The following is a 21,712-nucleotide window of genomic DNA, read 5'->3' on the forward strand; positions in this document are numbered from 1 at the left end:
GGCTAAAAGTAAGTAAACTTCAACATGTGGACAGGAGGAGCTGGAGACTGAACCGCTGATGCTGTCATTGATGGATGACCTGCTAGACCCAAATGACCTACCCATTATTTTAAACACCTCAGTATAATGTAGTTTAATTTAACAGCACCACAAACTACAGCCTCCAAAAAGTTAAATCAGTATAACCTTCATGAAGGTCGGATTTATCCCATTCGACTGCATTAATCCGGTGAATTTAATAAACTGGGAAGTGAATTTACAAAAATATGTGTTTTTTTTTAGAACATTCAGTCTCCAGTATTTATGTCCTGTTACATCATTTCAATCTGTCACCATAAACATACTAAATTAGGCAAGCCTGCTGGTGTCCAATGTCTTGATGTCTTGATGATGTAAGAACAAGCAGGTGACATACTGTATATAACGTGCATCATTCCTTGCTCTCTCTCTCTCTCTCCCTCTCTCTCTATATATATATATATATCTATCTATCTCTTTGGGGATGTCTAACAATATGACTCTACTTGTCTTATTTCCCTTACTTTACTCTGTCTCTGTCCTCACTATAACGTATAATCCAATTTCTAGCTTTACCTCTCCAACCCCATCTGCAGCTAAAGTGTGCACACTTCAAAACAGCTTTCAGCCAGCCTTTGTGGCCAAGGGTGACTATGTTATTGGGGGGATATTCCCCCTTCACTATAACCAGGAGATGCCAGACCTCAACTGCACCTACAGACCACCGCCAGTGAAGTGCAATGGGTGAGTTTAATACATGTGGACTGGAAATCATATGGTGTCTGTTTTTTTAGAACAAACACAAATGTTGTGAAACTCTTTTAATGATTTTTCCCAAATTACATGGGTCTTTCAAGATAACAAAAAAATAGAAATGATAAGGCTTTTTTAAATTATTATTACAGACCTGTAAAATAAAGCATTACCAAAGACATATGGTGACAAATGAGGAAGAAAAAGGATGAGTAAATATGGGCAAAGCAAAAGGAAACCACTCAGTTAATTCAACTCAAGATAGTTGCAAAGATACAGTTTGGACCAACTTAAAATCAAAACAAATCTCTGCCTTTAATTTGACCTTTTTCTCCATACTTGCTTTGTTTGTGTGTGTGGTGTGTGCATCTGTGTCTGCGGGGCTACAGCTTTGATCCCAGGGCTTTCCGCTGGGTTCAGACTATGAGGCTGGCAGTGGAGGAGATAAACCAGAGTACAGAGCTATTGCCCAATTACACCCTTGGATACCAGATATTTGATTCATGTTCATATCCGCTGACGGGCCAGAGGGCTGCTCTGGCTGTGTTGAACGGGCTGAGCGAGGATAACTCTCCCATGTGCAGCGGTGCCTCTCCACTCCTTGCTGTTATTGGAGAATCTGGTTCTACACTGTCTATGGTGATGTCAAGAATCCTGCAGCCATTCAGAATACCGATGGTAATGATGTCTCTATTCCTGTGTTATCCCCTCACGACATTAACGTGTTATATAATCTGTCTTTGTTCAGTTTATTTAAACAAGAGAGTACAAATCAATACACATGGTAAATAAAAAAAGAAATGCTAGAATTAGCCAAAAGACTATTTTTCGTCTAAGATTTAATGAAACACGACAAATGTCTTATCATAAAGTTGACATGTTTTTTTGTTTTTGTTTTTTGTATGTAAAAAGAGTACTAGAATATGTTTTACCAGAATATACTTTGGGAGCCACGTCATTTGTAAATAGATTGGTTCTTCCTAATTAAGTCATATTTCATATTACTGGCAAATCGATTTTTTGTTATACATCTGTTGCGTATCGTCACCTCATACACAAGATAAATATTTACTGGTTGTAATTGTTGTAAGTACTGTGTTATGTTTCCCTACTGTCATTATTTCTCTTGTTTCCATATCCATTTTGTAACCTGAGACCATTAGATATTCTAAAAAAACTATTCTAAAGAGTTGTATATATAAGTTAGTTAGGTACATGAAAAAAACATCAGCAAATGTCTAATGATGTTTATTCTGACAAAATCTATGACCTCAGCCAAGATTAAATAAATGTTAAATGTAAAATTAAAATTAAAAAGGCCACTTAACATGATCAAATGCTTTTTCAGACACCCATAACAGTCCCTTTCCCTGTAACCTGTTTCTCCTTTACACAGATCAGCTACTTTTCTTCATGTGCTTGTCTCTCTGACAGAAGAAGATTTCCTACCTTCTTCAGAGTTATCCCGAGTGATGAATATCAGGTGAGAGTTTGGCCTCAGATTTAAAAGGGTTTAATAACATTTCAGTGCTGTAGCTGTAAAAAGACATCTTTGGAAAATAAAAAGTAAATCAATGTAACAGCACATTTAATAAATAATATCAATGTCCTCTCAAAATGTCTGTATTAAGACCACTGTGTTGACACTTGTTTCTGTTGAACCCAGGTGAAAGCCATTGCTCAGCTGCTGGTACGGTTCAACTGGACTTGGGTGGGGCTGGTCCGGGGAGACCGTGAATATGGACGCTTCGCTGCGGAAGGTTTACTAAGGGAATTACAGGGTACCAAAGTATGTATAGCGTACCAAGAAATGATCCCTCTGCTCTACAGTCATCAGAGGGCACTGGAAATCATGCAGGTAGCAACACAGACATAACTATGTTTTACATCATTAGAGAGTTGTTATTACTGTTCGCATATCAATTTCTATATTAGTTTGTCCTAAGAATGTGATAATCCTGGCAAAAAATGTTGCAGTCTTGCTTTCAGCCCATATATCTCAGTGTCCCCAAGTTGGATCCATGCCTCCATGGATCTAGTCTGGCTAATAGGAAATAGGCCGCTGGTAATAAATCTGCCATTGAGCAACTATCATCTTCTCCCGTTCAACTATCTTTCAACACTATTTTGCAAGGGCACCGTTACCGCATCCAGGGCTAGTGGCACTAAACAAGCCAGCATTTTTTTTTCCTAGAGCAGAATGATTATGGTTTCAACTAGACCTTGATCCAGCACTGGCAGAGCGCTAAAACGAACTGTGGAGATTTAGGCAATGCAAGACTACCATGGACCCAGGGGTATTGGCTCAAATTGCATGCCACAGTGTCTGCTTTGATACCACTCTGTGTCAACAGATATGGACATTCTCCATATAATACATATACTGTGGGCATCTAAAAAATTGTTATTTCTTATCATGTCGTAATGTTTTTATATTTAACCTGATCTCTTTTTCCTTCTCTTTTCCTTGCAAACCTCCTTCCTCCACCAACATCTGGTTCTCTGTAAAGGTGATGCAAACCTCTGCAGCAAAGGTTGTGGTGGTGTTTTCATCTGAGGGGGAGATGACACCTTTCTTGAAAGATTACATGAAGCAGAACATCACTGGAATCCAATGGGTGGCCAGTGAGGCCTGGGTTACAGCATCTGTCTTTGCAGGGAGCGAGTATTACCCCTACATGGGGGGCACCATTGGGTTTGGAATAAGAACAGGTCATATATCCAGACTCAGTGACTACCTCCAAACAGTAAACCCTCAGATGTATCCAAATAATCTTTTGGTTAAGGAGCTGTGGCAGGCTCTGTATGGTTGCAGACCTTCTGTGTCCTCTGACTCCAAGTTGCCTCCCTGCACAGGGCAGGAGTCCCTGTTGAAACAGCATTCGGCCTACATGAATACATCCAGCCCTAGAGTAGCATACAATGTCTATAAGGCTGTACATGCAATTGCTCATTCCCTCCACAACCTTTTTCTCTGTCAACCAGGCAGTGGGCCTTTCCAAAACAACTCATGTGCTCAAAGCAACAACATACACCCCTGGCAGGTATAATCCAGTATTCTTACTGTTACAGTATCAAACTGAAAATCTTGTTTGAAAGAGTATTTCATATTATCTATTGGTTTTCAAGCTCCAATACTACCTTCAGGAAGTGAAATTTGAAATTGCCGGGGAGGAGGTGAACTTTGACCTGAAGGGCGACTCCATACCCTATTATGATATCATCAACTGGCAGAGAGGCACAGGTGGAAACATTGAGTTTGTCAACGTGGGGTTGTTTGATGGAACCAAGCCTGCTGGAGAGGAGCTGGTGATCCAGGAAGACAGGATCATTTGGGCAGGGCATCAGAGTGAGGCAAGCTGCTCGCAGTGTTTTGTTTTCAGAAGTAAAAAATGCAAAGACATTTAATAACAATAAAGTTCAAGAGAGAAAAGAACACCCTCACATTTGAGGAGTTGGGACCAGCAAATATTGGTGTTTTTTCTGTCAGACATTGGACTAATCAAGTAATTGACTAGTGATTTCAGCACTCTCATTTCACACTACAGATCTGAAAGCCGTTGTCTCTCCCTAGGTTCCAGTGTCTGTATGTAGTGCCAGCTGTCTTCCAGGGTCCCGGAAGGCTGTCCGTCATAGGGAGCCTGTTTGCTGTTTTGACTGTGTACCATGTGACAGTGGCAAAATTAGCAATCAGACAAGTGAGCTTGAAACCAAGCAATACATATTGCAAAAATTCAAAATATTCTATTACAATCAGTTAATATTTGAATATTTATTTTTATATTTTTAATATTTGAAAATGAGCTACTCTTTTTTTAACCCTTTTCCCTTTAGACTCAATAGAGTGCACATTTTGTCCGGAGGACTTCTGGTCAAACAAAGACAGAACAGCCTGCATCCCCAAGGAGGTGGAGTTCTTGGCTTATGATTCCTTGGGTATAGTCCTGACAGTGATCTCTGTGGTGGGTGCCTGCCTCACTATGGCTGTCTTTGCAGTCTTTTTCTATCATAGAAACACAGCCATTGTCCGAGTGAATAACTCTGAACTCAGCTTCTTCATCCTTTTTGCACTGACTCTGTGTTTCCTGTGTTCCCTGGTGTTCATTGGAGAGCCAACACCTTGGTCCTGCATGCTGCGCCACACTGCCTTTAGCATTACATTTTCACTTTGCTTCTCGTGCATTCTGGGGAAGACTCTGGTGGTGTTGGCGGCTTTCACTGCCACCAGGCCAGGGAACAACATCATGAAGTGGCTGGGGCCCAAGCAGCAGAGGTTCATTATTTTCAGTTGCACTCTGGTTCAGGTGGCTATCTGTGCTGCCTGGCTCATTGATGCTCCTCCTTTTCCATCCCGAAATACACAATATGAACGCTCAAAGATCATACTGGAGTGTAGCGTTGGCTCCAGCTTCGCATTCTGGTGTGTTCTAGGGTATATTGGTCTACAGGCCTGTCTGTCCTTCGTCCTGGCTTTTCTGGCCCGTAAGTTGCCAAGCAACTTCAACGAGGCCAAGTTCATCACTTTTAGCATGCTGATCTTCTGTGCTGTGTGGCTAGCATTTATCCCTGCTTATATCAGCTCACCTGGAAATTATGCAGATGCAGTGGAGTCATTTGCCATTCTGGCGTCCAGCTTTGGCTTGTTGTTCTGCCTGTTTGCTCCAAAGTGCTACATTATTTTACTGAAACCAGAACAGAATACAAAACAGCACCTGATGGGGAAAAAGTAACTTGTCATAACTTAACCTTTTTTAAAATATTTAAGATTTCCATTCAACACTGTAATTGTTATTCAAACGTTGTCTTCACAAATTAGGATTTATTTTACATTTGTTTTAACTGAGCAGTGATAGACAGTAAGCAACTCATATTGCAACACTGTAACTTAAGTACAGTGTACAAGGAAGTACAAGTTACAAGAAGCTTCTGACTTGTATAACTTGTGTATGATATTTAGTAGGGGCAAATTATTTTGTGGAAAAGACAGCTTTTTAGTTTTGGATTCATTCAAGGTCAATGGGTTTGGAAATGTACACACTCTAAAGGAATAAAATAAATGACAATTAAGTAATTATTGATTATACTTCAAAATACTCTGATGTTTGCAAAGTACTGTGTGCCACTGTATTGTAACATAGTCAGGCTTTTGTCCTGAGGGGAACTTAAGACAAATATTTGTGGTGATTTTCAGTTATTACTTGCTTGTACAGAACCATGGATCAATAAAGAAAGCTTTTAGATCATGATGCTCTGGGAAATAAATGCACAGGGAGGGGGGGCATCGAACACAACACAGGGATACATCCACCACAGAAAGGGCAGCAAAAAAGGTGCACCATTGCGCACAATGATCATGGTTAAAGGTGGAATTGACTGAGTTAGACTGAACAGTTAATGATATTCATTATGTAGGCAGGACAGTCTTATCAGCTCAGGCTACATATTGCATTCATGTAGAACTTTTTTATTTAAACTACAATAAACTCCATTCCTGCATATCTTGTACACAGTATAAATGTGGCAACGTTTATATGGATGGTTCTGGTGTGGTACACTAGAGCTGGACTAGAAGTTTGGGTCAAATTATCAATGAAGTTAAAATGTGTAGGTGTTTTTGGATGTCAACTGCATGAACTGATGCTAACCTTTATGCAACTGTGTGGTGAAGAAATGGATAGCTTTTTCATGCCATTGCTTAGCTTAATTGCAGTCATGGCACAATCCTTTGTGTCACTGCCATGCAAAGTTGGTCATTGATGAAAAATAAAATCATTAATTGTCATTTATTATTAATTATGTAAATTCCATACCAGATTTACACTTACATACACAGTGGTAACTATGTCGTTTGCAAAGGCACGTCTCCAGAAACCTGTGACACTGTTTCCAGAGTTGAAGGGAAATAACTGCACACAGATACTCCAGATAGTACTGACACCACATTGTATATAGAGCTTATACATTTTATTAATGCAGTTATAGGAATTCACTCATATTAATTTACAGTAAGAGGGAAACTTTCAGTTAGGTCCTCACTTGAAGCGTAGTATTAAAATAATATTATTGAAACATGTTTCATGTGGCATTTTATTTTTGTTTCATCATAAAAAAAATTCTAAATTATTTTCTAATTACAATTTCAAATTAAAAAGCATGCTTTGCCAGACAGCCACTTAAAATGACCCTCGTCATAAATGCTGAGTTCATTTGAGATGTTTCCCAGTCATTCCTTTCTTAATGTTTCTCTCAGGCCGCAGTAAAATTATGTAACATTTGGGCACAAAAATACACAGTAACAGTCCAAAACTGGAGGCTAATATAGCAAATACTTCCACAGCCACAGTGAACTTCCCAGGAGAGCTGACATAAGCTGGGATGAAAGAGATCCACACGGCCCAGAAGATCAGCATGCTGAAGGTGATGAGCTTGGCCTCATTGAATGTATCAGGTAGCTTGCGTCCGAGGAACGCGAGGAGGAGGCAGAGGAAGGCCAATAGGCCAATGTAGCCCAGGACCAGATAAAAGCCAGGAGGCCATGGTTCCTTACACTCCACAACAATCTAATTATGTCCAACAATACACAAATAGGATTCAATTAATATATTCAGATTTGCATGAGGGTGTGAAGTAACTAATTTTTATAATTATCTTTGGTTCCTTTCGGATCTCAATGATAAACATTAAAGTCCTTATGTGTATGATTTGAACATTTCTGACTTTGGGAAGTCCTAATAGTAGTGTCAAAAAAGACACTTTGGGACATTTTCTTACTTTTCCAGTTGAGGCTTGGTAGGTTGGGTTCCTGAATGGGAAGGGAGATGCGCCCGACAGCCAGCCAGCACAGACACAAACCTGACCGCAAGATGGGAAGATATACAATTAAGTAAAACAAACTAAAACTAAAAACTTTAAATGGTCACAAATTGAGATTAAGATGAGTGGTGCTTCTTTAGCCCTCCCACCTGAGGAGCTGTGGTGCACAGGATTAAAGTCCTCTGTTGAGAGGGACCAAACAGCTTCACAGCTCTGGAACCAGGTGCACTAGCCCGGAAGGCCAAGAGAACCACAATGGTCTTAACAAGGAGGCAGGACAGACAGAGGACAAAGCTGATCCCAAATGCCGCCTGGCGGAGCCTACATGTCCACACAGATGGCTGGCCAATGAACACCAGGGAACACAGGAAGCAGAGCTTGAGCGACAGGAGAAGTAAGAAACTTATTTCTGAGTTGTTGGCCTTGACAATCGGTGTGGAGCGGAAACGGTGAAAGACACTAGTGATGACGGTTGTCAGGATGACACCCAGCAGTGTGAGTGCAACCAGGATGATGCCCATGGTGTCGTAGAAAGACAGGAATTCTTCAACCCCAGCCACACATTTCACCTTGTCTTTGTCTGACCAGTAGTACTCAGGACATTTTGTGCACTCTGTGGAACCTTTGGGGAAACATACAGTCAACACACACGATCATAAACTCTACACAGCAACAGTTTGCATCCACACAACATTTATGTGATTTTAATGGCCTTCTGCTTCTTACAGAACTTCAAACACATATATGAATGAAATATATGAATGAAAAAACATGGGCTACCAGTCTGGTTGCTTATCTCTCCCTCTGCACAAGGCAAACAATCAAAGCAGCAGTGGGGCTTTCCTGGATATCTGGCCTGCCGGCTGCCAGGGGAGCATGGAGCGCTACATTGAGATACAGGCACCTGAACAAGTAAAGATGTAAAATTAGACACCAAGATTTGCTTTGCTGCAGACTAGATGCCTCGTGGAATAATGGGTTTTCAAAGAAAAACAATACAAGAATTGTCATCATGTATCCCAGGTAATCTTTACTATCCCCTAACAAAACAACATATTGCCCCACCTGTGACTGTCCTTTTGTCCATACAATGGTGCTCTGCTCCATCTGCAGCTGTTGTTTCATTGGAGCCGAGCCATCATAGCTTCCCACTTTCACAAATCTAAACACAGCATGAAATTGCAATGAGGCCAAACAATATGTGTGACAGTTTTTCATCATAACTCAGATAAAACTAAATAAATTAAAAAGCCATATGTATATAGCACATAATATTCCACCTGATTTCACCCTTGCCGTCCTTCTGCCAGTTAATGATATCATAGAGGGGGACCGGCTCTCCGTTGGAGTCAAAATATACTTTCTCTTCAAACTGGTTGGTGAAATTTACCATCTTCAGATGATGCAGTAACTGTGTGAAAGAAAGAAGAAACAGCAAAAACAACAACAGGACAAAGAATGATTAAAAACATTTTAATAATTACATAATTCATATATTTGATTTAAACATTTTGTAGTTGTTCAACTTACCTGACTAGTAGTAAATGATTTATGTTTCTCACACAGTCCCTCATATCCTGCAGAACCACAGTTCAATAAAGTGTGCAGAGCATGGGCGATTGCGTATACAGCTTTATACACGTTATAGGATATTCTGACCTGAGCTACATCAGTATAACTGCTGTCAGTGTACCTCAGATCCTCTGAACCAGTGCATATAGGCTTTTCATCATCTGATGCCTTGAATGTGCTGTATGTTGAATTGTTTTGAGAGTCTGAACTAAACTCAAGCCTACAGCCAAACAGCTCTTCCCAGAACATGTTGACAAATTCCATCCCAGGTTTGGGAGAAGGCCGGACATTCAACAAAAACTCTTTTAAGCCGGGAATACTAACTCCAGGGAAAGAGAAGCCCAGTGTGCCCTCTAAGAGAGGGTGAAAGTGGGGTGAAGTCAGCACGCTAGCGGCCACCCAGGATTCACTAGCTACCCACTGGATCCCCGTCACATTTCTCTGAACCAACTGGAAAAAAAGGCATAAAGAAATTTGATAATGAATGATAGCAAAACAGATGATCACGAGCACCAACATTCCTTTGATATTCCTAATTTGTATATTAATTTAACTAAAGCATATAAAATGTTATGCCTAGTTATATACATTAACTGAGACATAGAGTGCTTACCTCTAACAGTAGTTCCAGCAGCTGTACCTCTGAAGCAAAGACCACCACTACCTGTGCGGTTGAACTCTGCAGCCTGTCTGCCATTTCTTGTATTTCAGCCGCGGTGGGTGATTTGGGGATAGTCAGATGAAATGCCAGACACCCACCTTGTTGTTTAAACTGATTAGTGAATGCTTGGATTCCATAGTGACTGTAGTCATCCTGAAATGTATAGAGAAAGGTTTTGTGAATCATGTTGGCATGGTAAAATTACTTTTTTAACAGTCGGGTGAATAAAAAATTCTTTATCTCACCGTGGTCTCTATTGTGCCCACCCAGAACCAGCCTAAGAAGGTGACCAGCTGAACAAGACCTCTAACTTGAAAGAGATCACTCGGCACGGTCCGCAAGAATGACGGGTACATACGCTTGTCAGTAAGGCACGTACAAGTGGCAAAATAACTCACCTATAGGGAGATAAGTTAAATTCATCTTTAATGAGATATGATAGAAGCCCAAACCAGAACATTGTTGTGTGATGAGTGAGTGGAAGAACAGCGTATAAAACAATGAATACTGTGCATGATTCTGTCTTTTCATCCCTTTCTTACCAGTGGGAGGTTGAAAGGGCCAAGCGTCTGAGCTACAGCTCTTGTAGGGGAAGAAGATGCAAGACCGATCACAGCAGGCACAGGAGAATCAGACAGACATGAGGGCAAAGTTTCAGATTGTGTACTCCAATCCATTCTCTCCTCTGTTACATTTTCCTTAATGCAATTCCCATTTCTTTCAAGACTGTGAGGCAATGCACTACTAATTTCAGCATCTCTCTTTCTGACTGTGGTCAGCATCATATCCTTTGTTGTGTTTTCTATCTTTAGTCCCTCCATTTTAGTATCTCTGTCCTTTACCATATCTAATCTTTTTTCAGTTTCTTCCATTTGTGTCACCTCACTCATCACTGCTGTAGAGTGAGTGACTAAAGAGAAAAGAGCTTGCAGGCTGGTGTGGATATGGTCACAGCTGTCCAATAACCGGTAGCCTAGTTTAACACCTGGTAATAGGCTTGAATTACGGTTAATTTCCTCCACTGCAAACACCATGGTCATCATCCAGCGGAAGGCTCTGTGGTCAAAGCTGCAGAAATTTAAATAAAGTTGGATGTGTATGTAATTGATCATGAGGCAGAAAAAAACAGTATCACAGCACAACATATATCAGGACATGTAAACAGTTTAACAGAAATACGATATAGTTACAGCAAGAGGAAATTATTTCAATAACCTATTTGTGTATAAATGTGAGATTTTTAACATGGAACTCTATCAGATTTGAGTATCCTCACCTCGTGCAAGGTGTGAGCTGAGGTTTGCTGCGGTAACTGTGCTGTGGTTTAGGGGCCACATAATGAAGAGGGAAAAACCCTCCAATCACAACATCCCCCCCAGACTGCAGGGCCAGAGGCTCACTGTCTGTCAGTTTCGCACATTGAGGTAAGCTAGAAGCAACACCACTCACTCCCTCTATCCCCAAACCAGTCTCTTCTTCTTTCACCACACCTCTCTCTAAACGTAGTTCTTTCCTTTCCTTTGCATATTTACGAACATCAGAGAACACTGGAAAAAGAAAGATAAACAATGCCCCAAGAAGCAGCCAGGGTGATGCCCCAACAAGGCTTGAATGCAGTGTCCATATAGACCCCATAAAGACAGTGTGTGTGCTGGAGACGATGGTTCTCCAACAGAGTCTCTGAAAGGATAATGAAGTACACTATATAAAAACTGTCATGTTTGCTTCATTTCGTAGGTCATATGAGTCATTGTATGATTAACCAATCACAAAGAAAAGCAACAGTTTTGTTGTTATCAAAAGATTTAATGATGCTTCTATGAGCCTATTCACAATAGACACATCAACCAAGCTAAATTGCCAAAACAGTTTCAGTATTTCTACTGTACAGTACATATTATAATCTACATGTTATTTATGATATACATAAATAATGTGCTACTATTATGAATGAAAATAACATAGCAACCATTTTTATGACTGGGTAGAGGCCATGAAAGTCTCAAATTTAAAAATGATTTACATAACCAACCAGTCCAAGATCCCACAAGATGAAAAGGCCAAGCCTGAGAGGCAGAAGGACTGCACAAGTTTGTCTGTAAGAGGCAAGACTGACCAATGGAAAACAGACAAACATCCCTGCAAGACGCAGAGGTCAAACCTGGGAATGAGTGGCCACTCAGGTCAACCTGCAAGTTGCGAAACTGACCAAAGGAGTAGGGACGTACCCAAAACGGAATACATTATATGGGAAACCACAAATATGGTCACTGGCAAGTGATAACATAACCAAAGAAAGTTAAGCATAGGCTATAAATAAAGACATGAATGCAAGCAAAAGTTAAATTGTAACTTAAGACGGATCATTGGTGTAATTTGTATGCTTTGGATGAAAATATAAGGCTGGATGATTCGTCAGCAGCAACAAGAAGAATTTATCTAATGAGGCGACAGGACACAGCAGGTTCCCTGGTTGGTCAAACATAAATCCCCATAGGCTTTCTTTGTTTGTATTTTTGGTGCATTTGTTGACTGACAGCATTGCATATTTCTTCCTGTTCTGGTGGATAATAATTGATTCAGGTTTCAGCTGGCGGTTGCCCTCTTTAGTTCTGCGTCCCATATGCAGCTGCACATCAAGCCAGACTTTTTTGACAAGACCCTTGCTATATATTTTATGTATTTTACAATGGCTTTGAACACAGCTGAGCCCATCATAATTAAGGAACTGAACTATCCGTTTTATAATGCGTTATTTACCATTTGGAATGCAAATTTTAACATCTGTAAAGGAATTGAACTTCTCACCAAATAAAGAGTTATTATATAGGACACTGTACAGTGAAAGGAAAACATATCCACACGCTGCAGTCATGTTAATTTACAGTAATGAGGAAAACTTTCAGTCTAATCTCTACTTGTATTTCCCGATTACGGGATCAATAAAGTCTGTCTTATCTTATCTCTTACTTAAAGAAAAAATCAAAACATGGAAACATGTTTCATGTGGCATTTTATTTAATTTCACATTCAAATAAGCACAGCAGATTTTTTTCAAAATTTTGACTATAAAAATGTCTCATAATTTCAAATTAAAAAGTGCATTCATTTCGGATGTTTCCCAGTCATTCCTTTCTTAATGTTTCTCTCAGGCCGCAGTAAAATGATATAACATTTAGGCACAAAAATACATAGTAGTAGTCCAAAAGTGGAGGCTAATATAGCAAATACTTCCACAGCCACAGTGAACTTCCCAGGAGAGCTGACATAAGCTGGGATGAAAGAAATCCACACGGCCCAAAAGATCAGCATGCTGAAGGTGATGAGCTTGGCCTCATTGAATGTATCAGGTAGTTTGCGTCCGAGGAACGCGAGGAGGAGGCAGAGGAAGGCCAACAGGCCAATGTAGCCCAGGACCAGATAGAATCCAGGAGGCCATGGTTCCTTACACTCCACAACAATCTAATTATGTCCAACAATACATGAATACAGATTAATTATTGTAGTACTACTTGCATGGGATTGTAAAATAACTAATTTTATTTAATTATTTTTTGGTTCCTTTCTGACCTCAATGATAAACATTAAAGCCCCTATGTGTAGGATATGAACATTTCTGACTTTCACTCCTAATGGTAGTGTCAAAAAAGACACTGTGGGACACTGTCATTCTTACTTTTCCAGTTGAGGCTTGGTAGGTTGGGTTCCTGAATGGGAAGGGAGGCGCGCCCAATAGCCAGCCAGCACAGAGACAAACCTGACAGCAAGACGGGAAGATATGTAATTAAGTAAAACAAACTAAAACTAAAAACTTTAAATGGTCACAAATTGAGATTAAGATGAGTGGTGCTTCTTTAGCCCTCCCACCTGAGGAGCTGTGGTGCACAGGATTAAAGTCCTCTGTTGAGAGGGACCAAACAGCTTCACAGCTCTGGAACCAGGTGCACTAGCCCGGAAGGCCAAGAGAACCACAATGGTCTTAACAAGGAGGCAGGACAGACAGAGGACAAAGCTGATCCCAAATGCCGCCTGGCGGAGCCTACATGTCCACACAGATGGCTGGCCAATGAACACCAGGGAACACAGGAAGCAGAGCTTGAGTGACAGGAGAAGTAAGAAACTTATTTCTGAGTTGTTGGCCTTGACAATCGGTGTGGAGCGGAAACGGTGAAAGACACTAGTGATGACGGTTGTCAGGATGACACCCAGCAGTGTGAGTGCAACCAGGATGATGCCCATGGTGTCGTAGAAAGACAGGAATTCTTCAACCCCAGCCACACATTTCACCTTGTCTTTGTCTGACCAGTAGTACTCAGGACATTTTGTGCACTCTGTGGAACCTTTGGGGAAACATACAGTCAACACACACGATCTTAAACTCTACACAGCAACAGTTTGCATCCACACAACATTTCTGTGATTTTAATGGCCTTCTTTTTACAGAACTTAAAACAAATATATGAATATAATATAAGAATGAAAAAACATGGGCTACCAGTCTGGTTGCTTATCTCTCCATCTGCACAGGGCAAACAATCAAAGCAGCAGTGGGGCTTTCCTGGACGTCTGGCCTGCCGGCTGCCAGGGGAGCATGGAGCGCTACATTGAGATACAGGCACCTGAACAAAAAGGTGTAAAATTACACAGCAATATTTGCTTTGCTGCAGACTAGATGCTTGGTGGAACAATGGGTTTTTACAGAAGAAAAATAACATAATAATAATAATAATAATAATCATGTAGACCAGGTATTCTATGAACAAAACTTTAATATTTTGAAAACACATATGAAATTAGTTTAGGAGACATATGCCCCACCTGTGACTGTCCTTTTGTCCATACAATGGCGCTCTGCTCCATCTGCAGCTGTTGTTTCATTGGAGCTGAGCCATCATAGCTTCCCACTTTGACAAATCTAACACAACATAAAATTTGTGAAATCAGGCCAAACAATGTGTCACAGTTTTTATCATAACTTGGATAAAAATTAAATAGCTACAATGAACATAAATTGACATGATTCCTTAAAGAGACAGTTTGTTTTCTTGTGTCTTGAAGATTTTGTTTTGAAGTATAATATTCCACCTGATGTCACCCTTGTTGTCCTTCTGCCAGTTAATGATATCATAGAGGGGGGACCGGCTCTCCGTTGGAGTCAAAATATACTTTCTCTTCAAACTGGTTGGTGAAATTTACCATCTTCAGATGATGCAGTAACTGTGTGAAAGAAAGAAGAAACAGCAAAAAGAACAACAGGAAAAAGAATGATTCAAAAAAATTTAATAATTACATAATTCATTCATATATTTGATTTAAACATTTTGTAGTTGTTCAACTTACCTGACTAGTAGTAAATGATTTATGTTTCTCACACAGTCCCTCATATCCTGCAGAACCACAGTTCAATAAAGTGTGCAGAGCATGGGCGATTGCGTATACAGCTTTATACACGTTATAGGATATTCTGACCTGAGCTACATCAGTATAACTGCTGTCAGTGTACCTCAGATCCTCTGAACCAGTGCATATAGGCTTTTCATCATCTGATGCCTTGAATGTACTGTATGTTGAATTGTTTTGAGAGTCTGAACTAAACTCAAGCCTACAGCCAAACAGCTCTTCCCAGAACATGTTGACAAATTCCATCCCAGGTTTGGGGGAAGGCCGGACATTCAACAAAAACTGTTTTAAGCCGGGAATACTAACTCCAGGGAAAGAGAAGCCTAGTGTGCCCTCTAAGAGAGGGTGAAAGTGGGGTGAAGTCAGCACGCTAGCAGTCACCCAGGCTTCACTAGCTACCCACTGGATCCCCGTCACATTTCTCTGAGCCAACTGGAAAAAAAGGCATAAAGAAATCTGATAATGAATGATAGCAAAACAGATGATCACGAGCACCAACATTCCTTTGATATTCCTTATTACCATATCACTACTAAATACTGATTATTCTCCTTGTTATACCTAGTCACATACATTAACTGAGACATAGAGTGCTTACCTCTAAGAGTAGTTCCAGCAGCTGTCCCTCTGTGGCAAAGACCACCACTACCTGTGCAGTTGAACTCTGCAGCCTGTCTGCCATTTCTTGTATTTCAGCCGCTGTGGGTGATTTGGGGATAGTCAGATGAAATGCCAGACACCCACCTTGTTGTTTAAACTGATTAGAGAATGCTTGGATGCCATAGTGACTGTAGTCATCCTGAAATGTATAGAGAAAGTTTTTTATACCATGTTTGTGTCTTTAACTGACTAATGATAGTGTAAAAGAAGAATTGATCTCACCGTGGTTCCTATTGTGCCCACCCAGAACCAGCCTAAGAAGGTGACCAGCTGAACAAGACCTCTAACTTGAAAGAGATCACTCGGCACCGTCCGCAAGAATGACGGGTACATACGCTTGTCAGTAAGGCACGTACAAGTGGCAAAATAACTCACCTATAGGGAGATAAGTTAAATTCATCTTTAATGAGATATGATAGAAGCCCAAACCAGAACATTGTTGTGTGATGAGTGAGTGGAAGAACAGCGTATAAAACAATGAATACTGTGCATGATTCTGTCTTTTCATCCCTTTCTTACCAGTGGGAGGTTGAAAGGGCCAAGCGTCTGAGCTACAGCTCTTGTAGGGGAAGAAGATGCAAGACCGATCACAGCAGGCACAGGAGAATCAGACAGACATGAGGGCAAAGTTTCAGATTGTGTACTCCTATCCATTCTCTCCTCTGTTACATTTTCCTTAATATAATTCCCATTTCTTTCAAAACTGTGAGGCATTGCAGTACTAATTTCAGCATCTTTCTTTCTGACTGTGGTCAGCATCATATCCTTTGTTGTGTTTTCTATCTTTACTTCCTCCATTTTAGTATCTCTTAATTCTTTTTCAGTTTCTTCCATTTGTGTCACCTCACTCACCACTGCTGTGGAGTGAGTGACTAAAGAGAAAAGAGCTTGCATGCTGGTGTGGACATGGTCACAGCTGTCCAATAACCGGTAGCCTAGTTTAACACCTGGTAATAGGCTTGAATTACGGTTAATTTCCTCCACTGCAAACACCATGGTCATCATCCAGCGGAAGGCTCTGTGGTCAAAGCTGCAGAAATTAAATAGAATTGTATGCAGTGTGTGTAATTTATCATGAGGCAAAAAACACAGTATCACAGCACAATCTATATCAGAACATGTAAACAGTTTAAAAGCAATGCCATCAAATCACAGCAAGAAGAAATTATTTCAGTTACTTATATGTGTAAAAGAGTGAAATTTTGTGGGAGTATTCTCACCCACTGCAAGGAGTGAGCTGAGGTTTACTGCGGTAACTGTGCTGTGGTTTAGGGGCCACATAATGAAGAGGGAAAAATCCTCCAATCACAACATCCCCTCCAAACTGCAGGGCCAGAGGCTCACTGTCTGTTAGTTTCACACATTGAGCTAAGTTAGAAGCAACACCACTCACTCCCTCTATCCACAAATCACTCAGTCTCTCTGTTATAATCTCTTCTTCTTTCACCACACCTCTCTCTAAACTTAGCTCTTTCCTTTCCTTCGCTCTTTGTGGAACATAAGAGAACACTGGAAAGAGAAAGATAAACAATGCCCCAAGAAGCAGCCAGGGTGATGCCCCAACAAGGCTTGAATGCAGTGTCCATACAGACCCCATAAAGACAGTGTGTGTGCTGGAGACGATGGTTCTCCAACAGAGTCTCTGAAAGGATAATGTAGACTATATAAAAACTGTGATGCTTGCGTCATTTTGTAGGTCATATGAGTCATTGCAGGATCAGCCAATCATGATGAAAACCAGTGGCACCAGTGGGGGCAAGATGTGGCTCGCATGAACTACCATATTCACTACTACTGTATCCACCTTTTCATTTTATTTGTATAACTTTAATCAGATAAATAGCAGATGTTGATCTCTTTTTATAGATTAGTATGCTAAAAGAAAAAGAAAGTCTATATAAATAAAGTATATAAATTATGGAGAAACACGTAGTATGGCACAACCAAACAATAACATGAAGAGGAAATATTAAACAGTATTAGGAAATAGTAAATATTTGTATTTTGGTAATATTTGTAAAACAAATCCTACTGTAGTTAATTATTATTTTTATTTTTTTTATTATTTTGCAACTCATAGACAATGGCTTGGTATACTGCTACCACCTACTGGACATTATATTGTAAAGCGACTGTGAACATTATTAAGTGGCATAAATGCTTCTAGCCTTGTCACAGCTGTGCATTGTTGTTTTAGTTGGTCTGCAAAGTGCACCGTCCCAAAATCTGAATGGCTTTCTCTTTAAAATAAAGTAGATTATTCAGTCACTGAGCTGTGTGTTTGTTTCAAACCAAACAAAAAACAGGATGTGCTTGATCCGTTTGAAACCTGAACAAAAGCATGTAGGAAGTGGACCCTCACTGAAGTCAATGCAACTAATCTAATTTAATATCAGATTAGATAAAATAAGATAATATGTACCTTTATTGATCCCCATAGGGGAACTTCAAGTCAGACACAGAAGCATAGGGGAATGCAGTGCAAAGATTACAGAGCGTACAAGTACAATAAGAATCACAAAATAATAATATTAATAGGGCTGGGACTTTATCGCGTTAATTACGATTAATTAATTAAAAAATAAAGCGACAAAAGAAATAACGCATTTAATCGCAATTTATTTTTGCATTCCAAACAGCGCGGAACGTTGCTCGTTGCACAAACCCGTAATACTGATGCACAGGACACAACACGAGAAATTGAAACCGATTAGAAGTCGTTGCTGGGTTCAGTGGGCGGAAATTTTAGTTTTAAAAAACTACCGGGTGGAAACCTGGATAAAAGCACAGTTGTGTGCAAATTGTGCAAGAAAGAATTTGCCTATCACCAGAGCACTTCCAGCCTCCGCTACCACCTCAATGCCAAACATGTTGCAGCTAGCACAGACAACACTCCTAGTTCAAGCAGGCAGTGTCGCCAATCCACACTCGACAAGATGACAGGGATTCAGAGTTTCCACTTTTCTGGAATGTACTGTACTAAGTGCTGTTTTTTATTTTAATAAACAAAAACAAATGTGTTTAAGGCATAGAAAGTTTACAAAAAGTCCTGAAAAAGCTTGAATATAGCTAACTTGAATTTAAGTTTGTGCCTTGTGAACAATGCGATCATAATATTCTTTATTCATATTGCACTTTATGTTAACACTCAGTGATGAAAAAAAAACACGATTTTGTTGCTTGCGCTTATTTATGTGTCTATTCATTGATTCAGTCATATACCAAAATCCATTTAAATTGAATAATGTTGCTTCTCGTGTCATATATGCGATTAATTGAGATTCATTAATTACAAAGCCTCTGATTAATTAGATTATTTTTTTTAATCGAATCCCACCACTAAATATTAACAAAATATAAGACTATAAATGAAAAATATATACACTATATGCAATATGCAGTAAAATGATGTGCAAAAAATTTGTTATTTCCTTTGAAAAACTAAACTAAACTGTACATGTGCAAACGAAAGATTAAAGATAAATAGTTTGTGCCAGAGTTTGGTTGAAGTTAAAACCAGTCTTAGTCACCAGGAGTTGGAGGTGCTGTGGCGTTGTAGTCTGATGGCTGATGGTACAAATAAGCCTCCAAACCGCTTTGAGTCTCGGGGCTGGGTCGGTCTGTGACTGAAAGTGCTCCTGAGCTGCCTCAGCTCAGTGTAGAGAGGATGAGAGGGGTTGTCCATGATGGCTTTCAGCTTCCCTCTCATCCTCTTCTCAGTCACAGCCTCTACACTGTCCAGCTCCATCCCCACCACCGAGCTGGCCTTCCTTACCAGCTTGTTCAGCTTGATGGCACCCCTAGTCCCGACGCCTCCTCTCCAGCCACTACAGACTGGTGGAACATCCGTGATACGGCCGACAATGAAGGAGTCATCCGAGAACTTCTGTATGTGGCACCCTCCGGAGTTGGAACAGAAATCAGAGGTGTAGAGAGTGAACAGGAACCGTGACAGTACAGTTCCTTGGGGGGTGCCAGTGCTGCTGTTCACCACGTCTAAAAAGCAGCTGTGCAGCCTGAAATATTGTGGTCTGTTGGTGAGGTAGTCAGTGATCAAGGCCACAGGGTCCTGATCCACCTGCATCACAGAAAGCTTCTCTGCCAGTCATAGAGGCTGGATGGTGTTGATCATTAGCATTCAATCCATTAATAAATGGCAAATGTGTATTAGGTCCTGTGTCAAGCCTCTACACCTGCAGAAATTGGTGGTGTAAAAGATTAAACAAACAATGATGTAAATCGGTGAGGGGGATGACAAGGTTCTGTATATAACGTTAAGTTACTTTGCTTCCCTTCAGTATCGGGATCTACATGTTGCATGTCCGAAAGAGATCACGGTGGAGTTAAGGAGATGAAGGTGAGGAACAAGAAGACAGAGAAGCAGTGGAGATACAAGCCTTGTTGTCATTGGGAATGTATGCTCACTGACAAGCCTGATCATGTTATGCCTGACTGAGACATTGCTGAATGGGAATATACCAGACTGTACAGTGGAACTAGCCGGCTGCACGCTAGTTTGGGGTTACAGTGGTATGAAGTCGGGAAGGCGGCTTACTGTCTTTGTTAACTCCAAATGGTGTAATCCAGGACATGTTATTACGAAGGCAACAATCTGCACACCTGATATTTAACTGCTGGCCATCAGGTTGAGGACAAACTATCTGCTCTGGAAGTTTTCAGCCATTTCTGGCACTGTTTACATTCCTCCATCTGCAGACACGGCATCCCAGCGCACTCATAATAATATTTGTGCTGACACTAAAATCTCAAGGACCCCTGTCAACTTAATCAAGTACGTGACCTGCACCACCAGAGGGGATAAGACATGGGATCTGCTGTATACAAATATAAAGAAGACTTACAGAACTACTGCCCTACCTCCCACCCTGGCAAATCTGACCACTGCCTGATAGAGCTTATGCCTACTTACAGGCGTGTTGTTAGGTTCTGTAAGGAAAGCATTATCCCCAACAACAGAAATCGCTGCTTCCCCAACAAGGAGCCCTGGATCAACAGGGACATCAAAGCCCTATTGAACAAAAAGAAGATGTCAATGGAGGTGACAAGATAGATAGATAGATAGATAGATAGATAGATAGATAGATAGATTCTTTATTTTTCCAGAGGGAAATTCAAGTATCCAGTAGCATACAAAATACAAAACATACATTACATACATAAACATACATTAAACTAAAATTAAAAACTCTAACCTTAAGAATAAAATAAAAAATAAAATAAAATATAAAATATTATATATATATATATATATATATATATATATATTAAATTAACAGTAGCTACAGTAAACAGTGCAAATGGAGTGGAGTGCAAATGGAAGTAAAACAGTGCAAATGGATGTGCAAATGGAGGTAGAAATTGTCCATTGTCTATTATCTATTGTCCTCCCTGCCTGTCAAAGGGACGTGCCAACGAGTTAAACAAGTTTTTCAACAGGTTTGACTCGACAACTCATGACAAACCCCCCTCCACCGCTTCAGGTATCCCCACTCACACTCTGACTACCTCACCGACAGACCACAGTATGTCAGGCTGCACAGCTGCTTGTCAGACATGGTGATGAGCTGCACTGGCACACACTAAGGACCTGTACCTCTGACCATTTCTGTTCATCTGCACCTCTGACTTCGCTTCAGTTCGGAACACTGATCCAGCCCCGTGCCTCAAAGCGCTTCAGAGGATCATTTTTGCCATTAGCCATCAGACTCCACAACACCCCAGCACCCAGTACCCCCCACCTTCACTGACTGAACTGTTAACCATTAACCTGCTATGCACAACTGTTGTTTTATCTTTTGTATTGCACAATACCCT

At 40.5% G+C, this 21,712-nt stretch overlaps 2 protein-coding genes and 1 pseudogene across 3 annotated transcripts; 1 reads left to right on the forward strand and 2 right to left on the reverse strand.

The window, feature by feature from the left end:
* The first annotated feature begins 466 nt into the window (after positions 1 to 466).
* LOC127362498 (extracellular calcium-sensing receptor-like) lies at positions 467 to 6,017 on the forward strand. 2 transcript variants are annotated; one of them, XM_051398275.1, is made up of 8 exons: positions 467 to 762; positions 1,161 to 1,449; positions 2,168 to 2,254; positions 2,438 to 2,629; positions 3,282 to 3,815; positions 3,901 to 4,125; positions 4,346 to 4,469; positions 4,606 to 6,017. In XM_051398275.1, exons 1-8 carry the CDS (start codon positions 503 to 505, stop codon positions 5,499 to 5,501), a joined length of 2,607 nt encoding a protein of 868 aa, XP_051254235.1. In that variant the 5' UTR covers positions 467 to 502; the 3' UTR covers positions 5,502 to 6,017. The 2 variants fall into 2 exon arrangements, with proteins under 2 accessions (XP_051254235.1, XP_051254237.1); XM_051398277.1 differs by having other exon boundaries at positions 3,919 to 4,125.
* A 443-nt stretch (positions 6,018 to 6,460) lies between these two features.
* Positions 6,461 to 11,517, reverse strand: LOC127362487 (extracellular calcium-sensing receptor-like). The gene is made up of 11 exons (XM_051398255.1): positions 11,094 to 11,517; positions 10,360 to 10,885; positions 10,063 to 10,215; positions 9,770 to 9,970; positions 9,115 to 9,606; positions 8,865 to 8,995; positions 8,650 to 8,746; positions 8,365 to 8,488; positions 7,734 to 8,206; positions 7,543 to 7,623; positions 6,461 to 7,331 (listed from the first exon to the last, which is right to left on the reverse strand). The coding sequence occupies exons 1-11, from the start codon at positions 11,450 to 11,452 to the stop codon at positions 6,975 to 6,977; spliced, it is 2,994 nt and encodes a 997-aa protein (XP_051254215.1). The 5' UTR covers positions 11,453 to 11,517; the 3' UTR covers positions 6,461 to 6,974.
* Positions 11,518 to 12,817: 1,300 nt separating this feature from the next.
* Positions 12,818 to 17,496, reverse strand: LOC127362495 (extracellular calcium-sensing receptor-like; annotated as a pseudogene).
* Positions 17,497 to 21,712: the final 4,216 nt, after the last annotated feature.

Source organism: Dicentrarchus labrax, unplaced genomic scaffold (genome assembly GCF_905237075.1).
Source record: "Dicentrarchus labrax unplaced genomic scaffold, dlabrax2021, whole genome shotgun sequence".
NCBI classification, from domain to species: domain Eukaryota; kingdom Metazoa; phylum Chordata; class Actinopteri; family Moronidae; genus Dicentrarchus; species Dicentrarchus labrax.

Coding starts and splice junctions, on each gene's coding strand:
- LOC127362498 (XM_051398275.1), top strand. CDS start 503: ATGTCTAACAATATGACTCTACTTGTCTTATTTCCCTTACTTTACTCT. Junction 4,126..4,345: donor GGGCAGGGCATCAGAGTGAG/GCAAGCTGCTCG, acceptor GTCTCTCCCTAG/GTTCCAGTGTCTGTATGTAG. Junction 4,470..4,605: donor CAAAATTAGCAATCAGACAA/GTGAGCTTGAAA, acceptor TTTTCCCTTTAG/ACTCAATAGAGTGCACATTT.
- LOC127362487 (XM_051398255.1), bottom strand. CDS start 11,452: ATGGGGTCTATATGGACACTGCATTCAAGCCTTGTTGGGGCATCACCC. Junction 8,996..9,114: donor AATCATTTACTACTAGTCAG/GTAAGTTGAACA, acceptor TCTTTCACACAG/TTACTGCATCATCTGAAGAT. Junction 8,489..8,649: donor GGACAAAAGGACAGTCACAG/GTGGGGCAATAT, acceptor TTACTTGTTCAG/GTGCCTGTATCTCAATGTAG.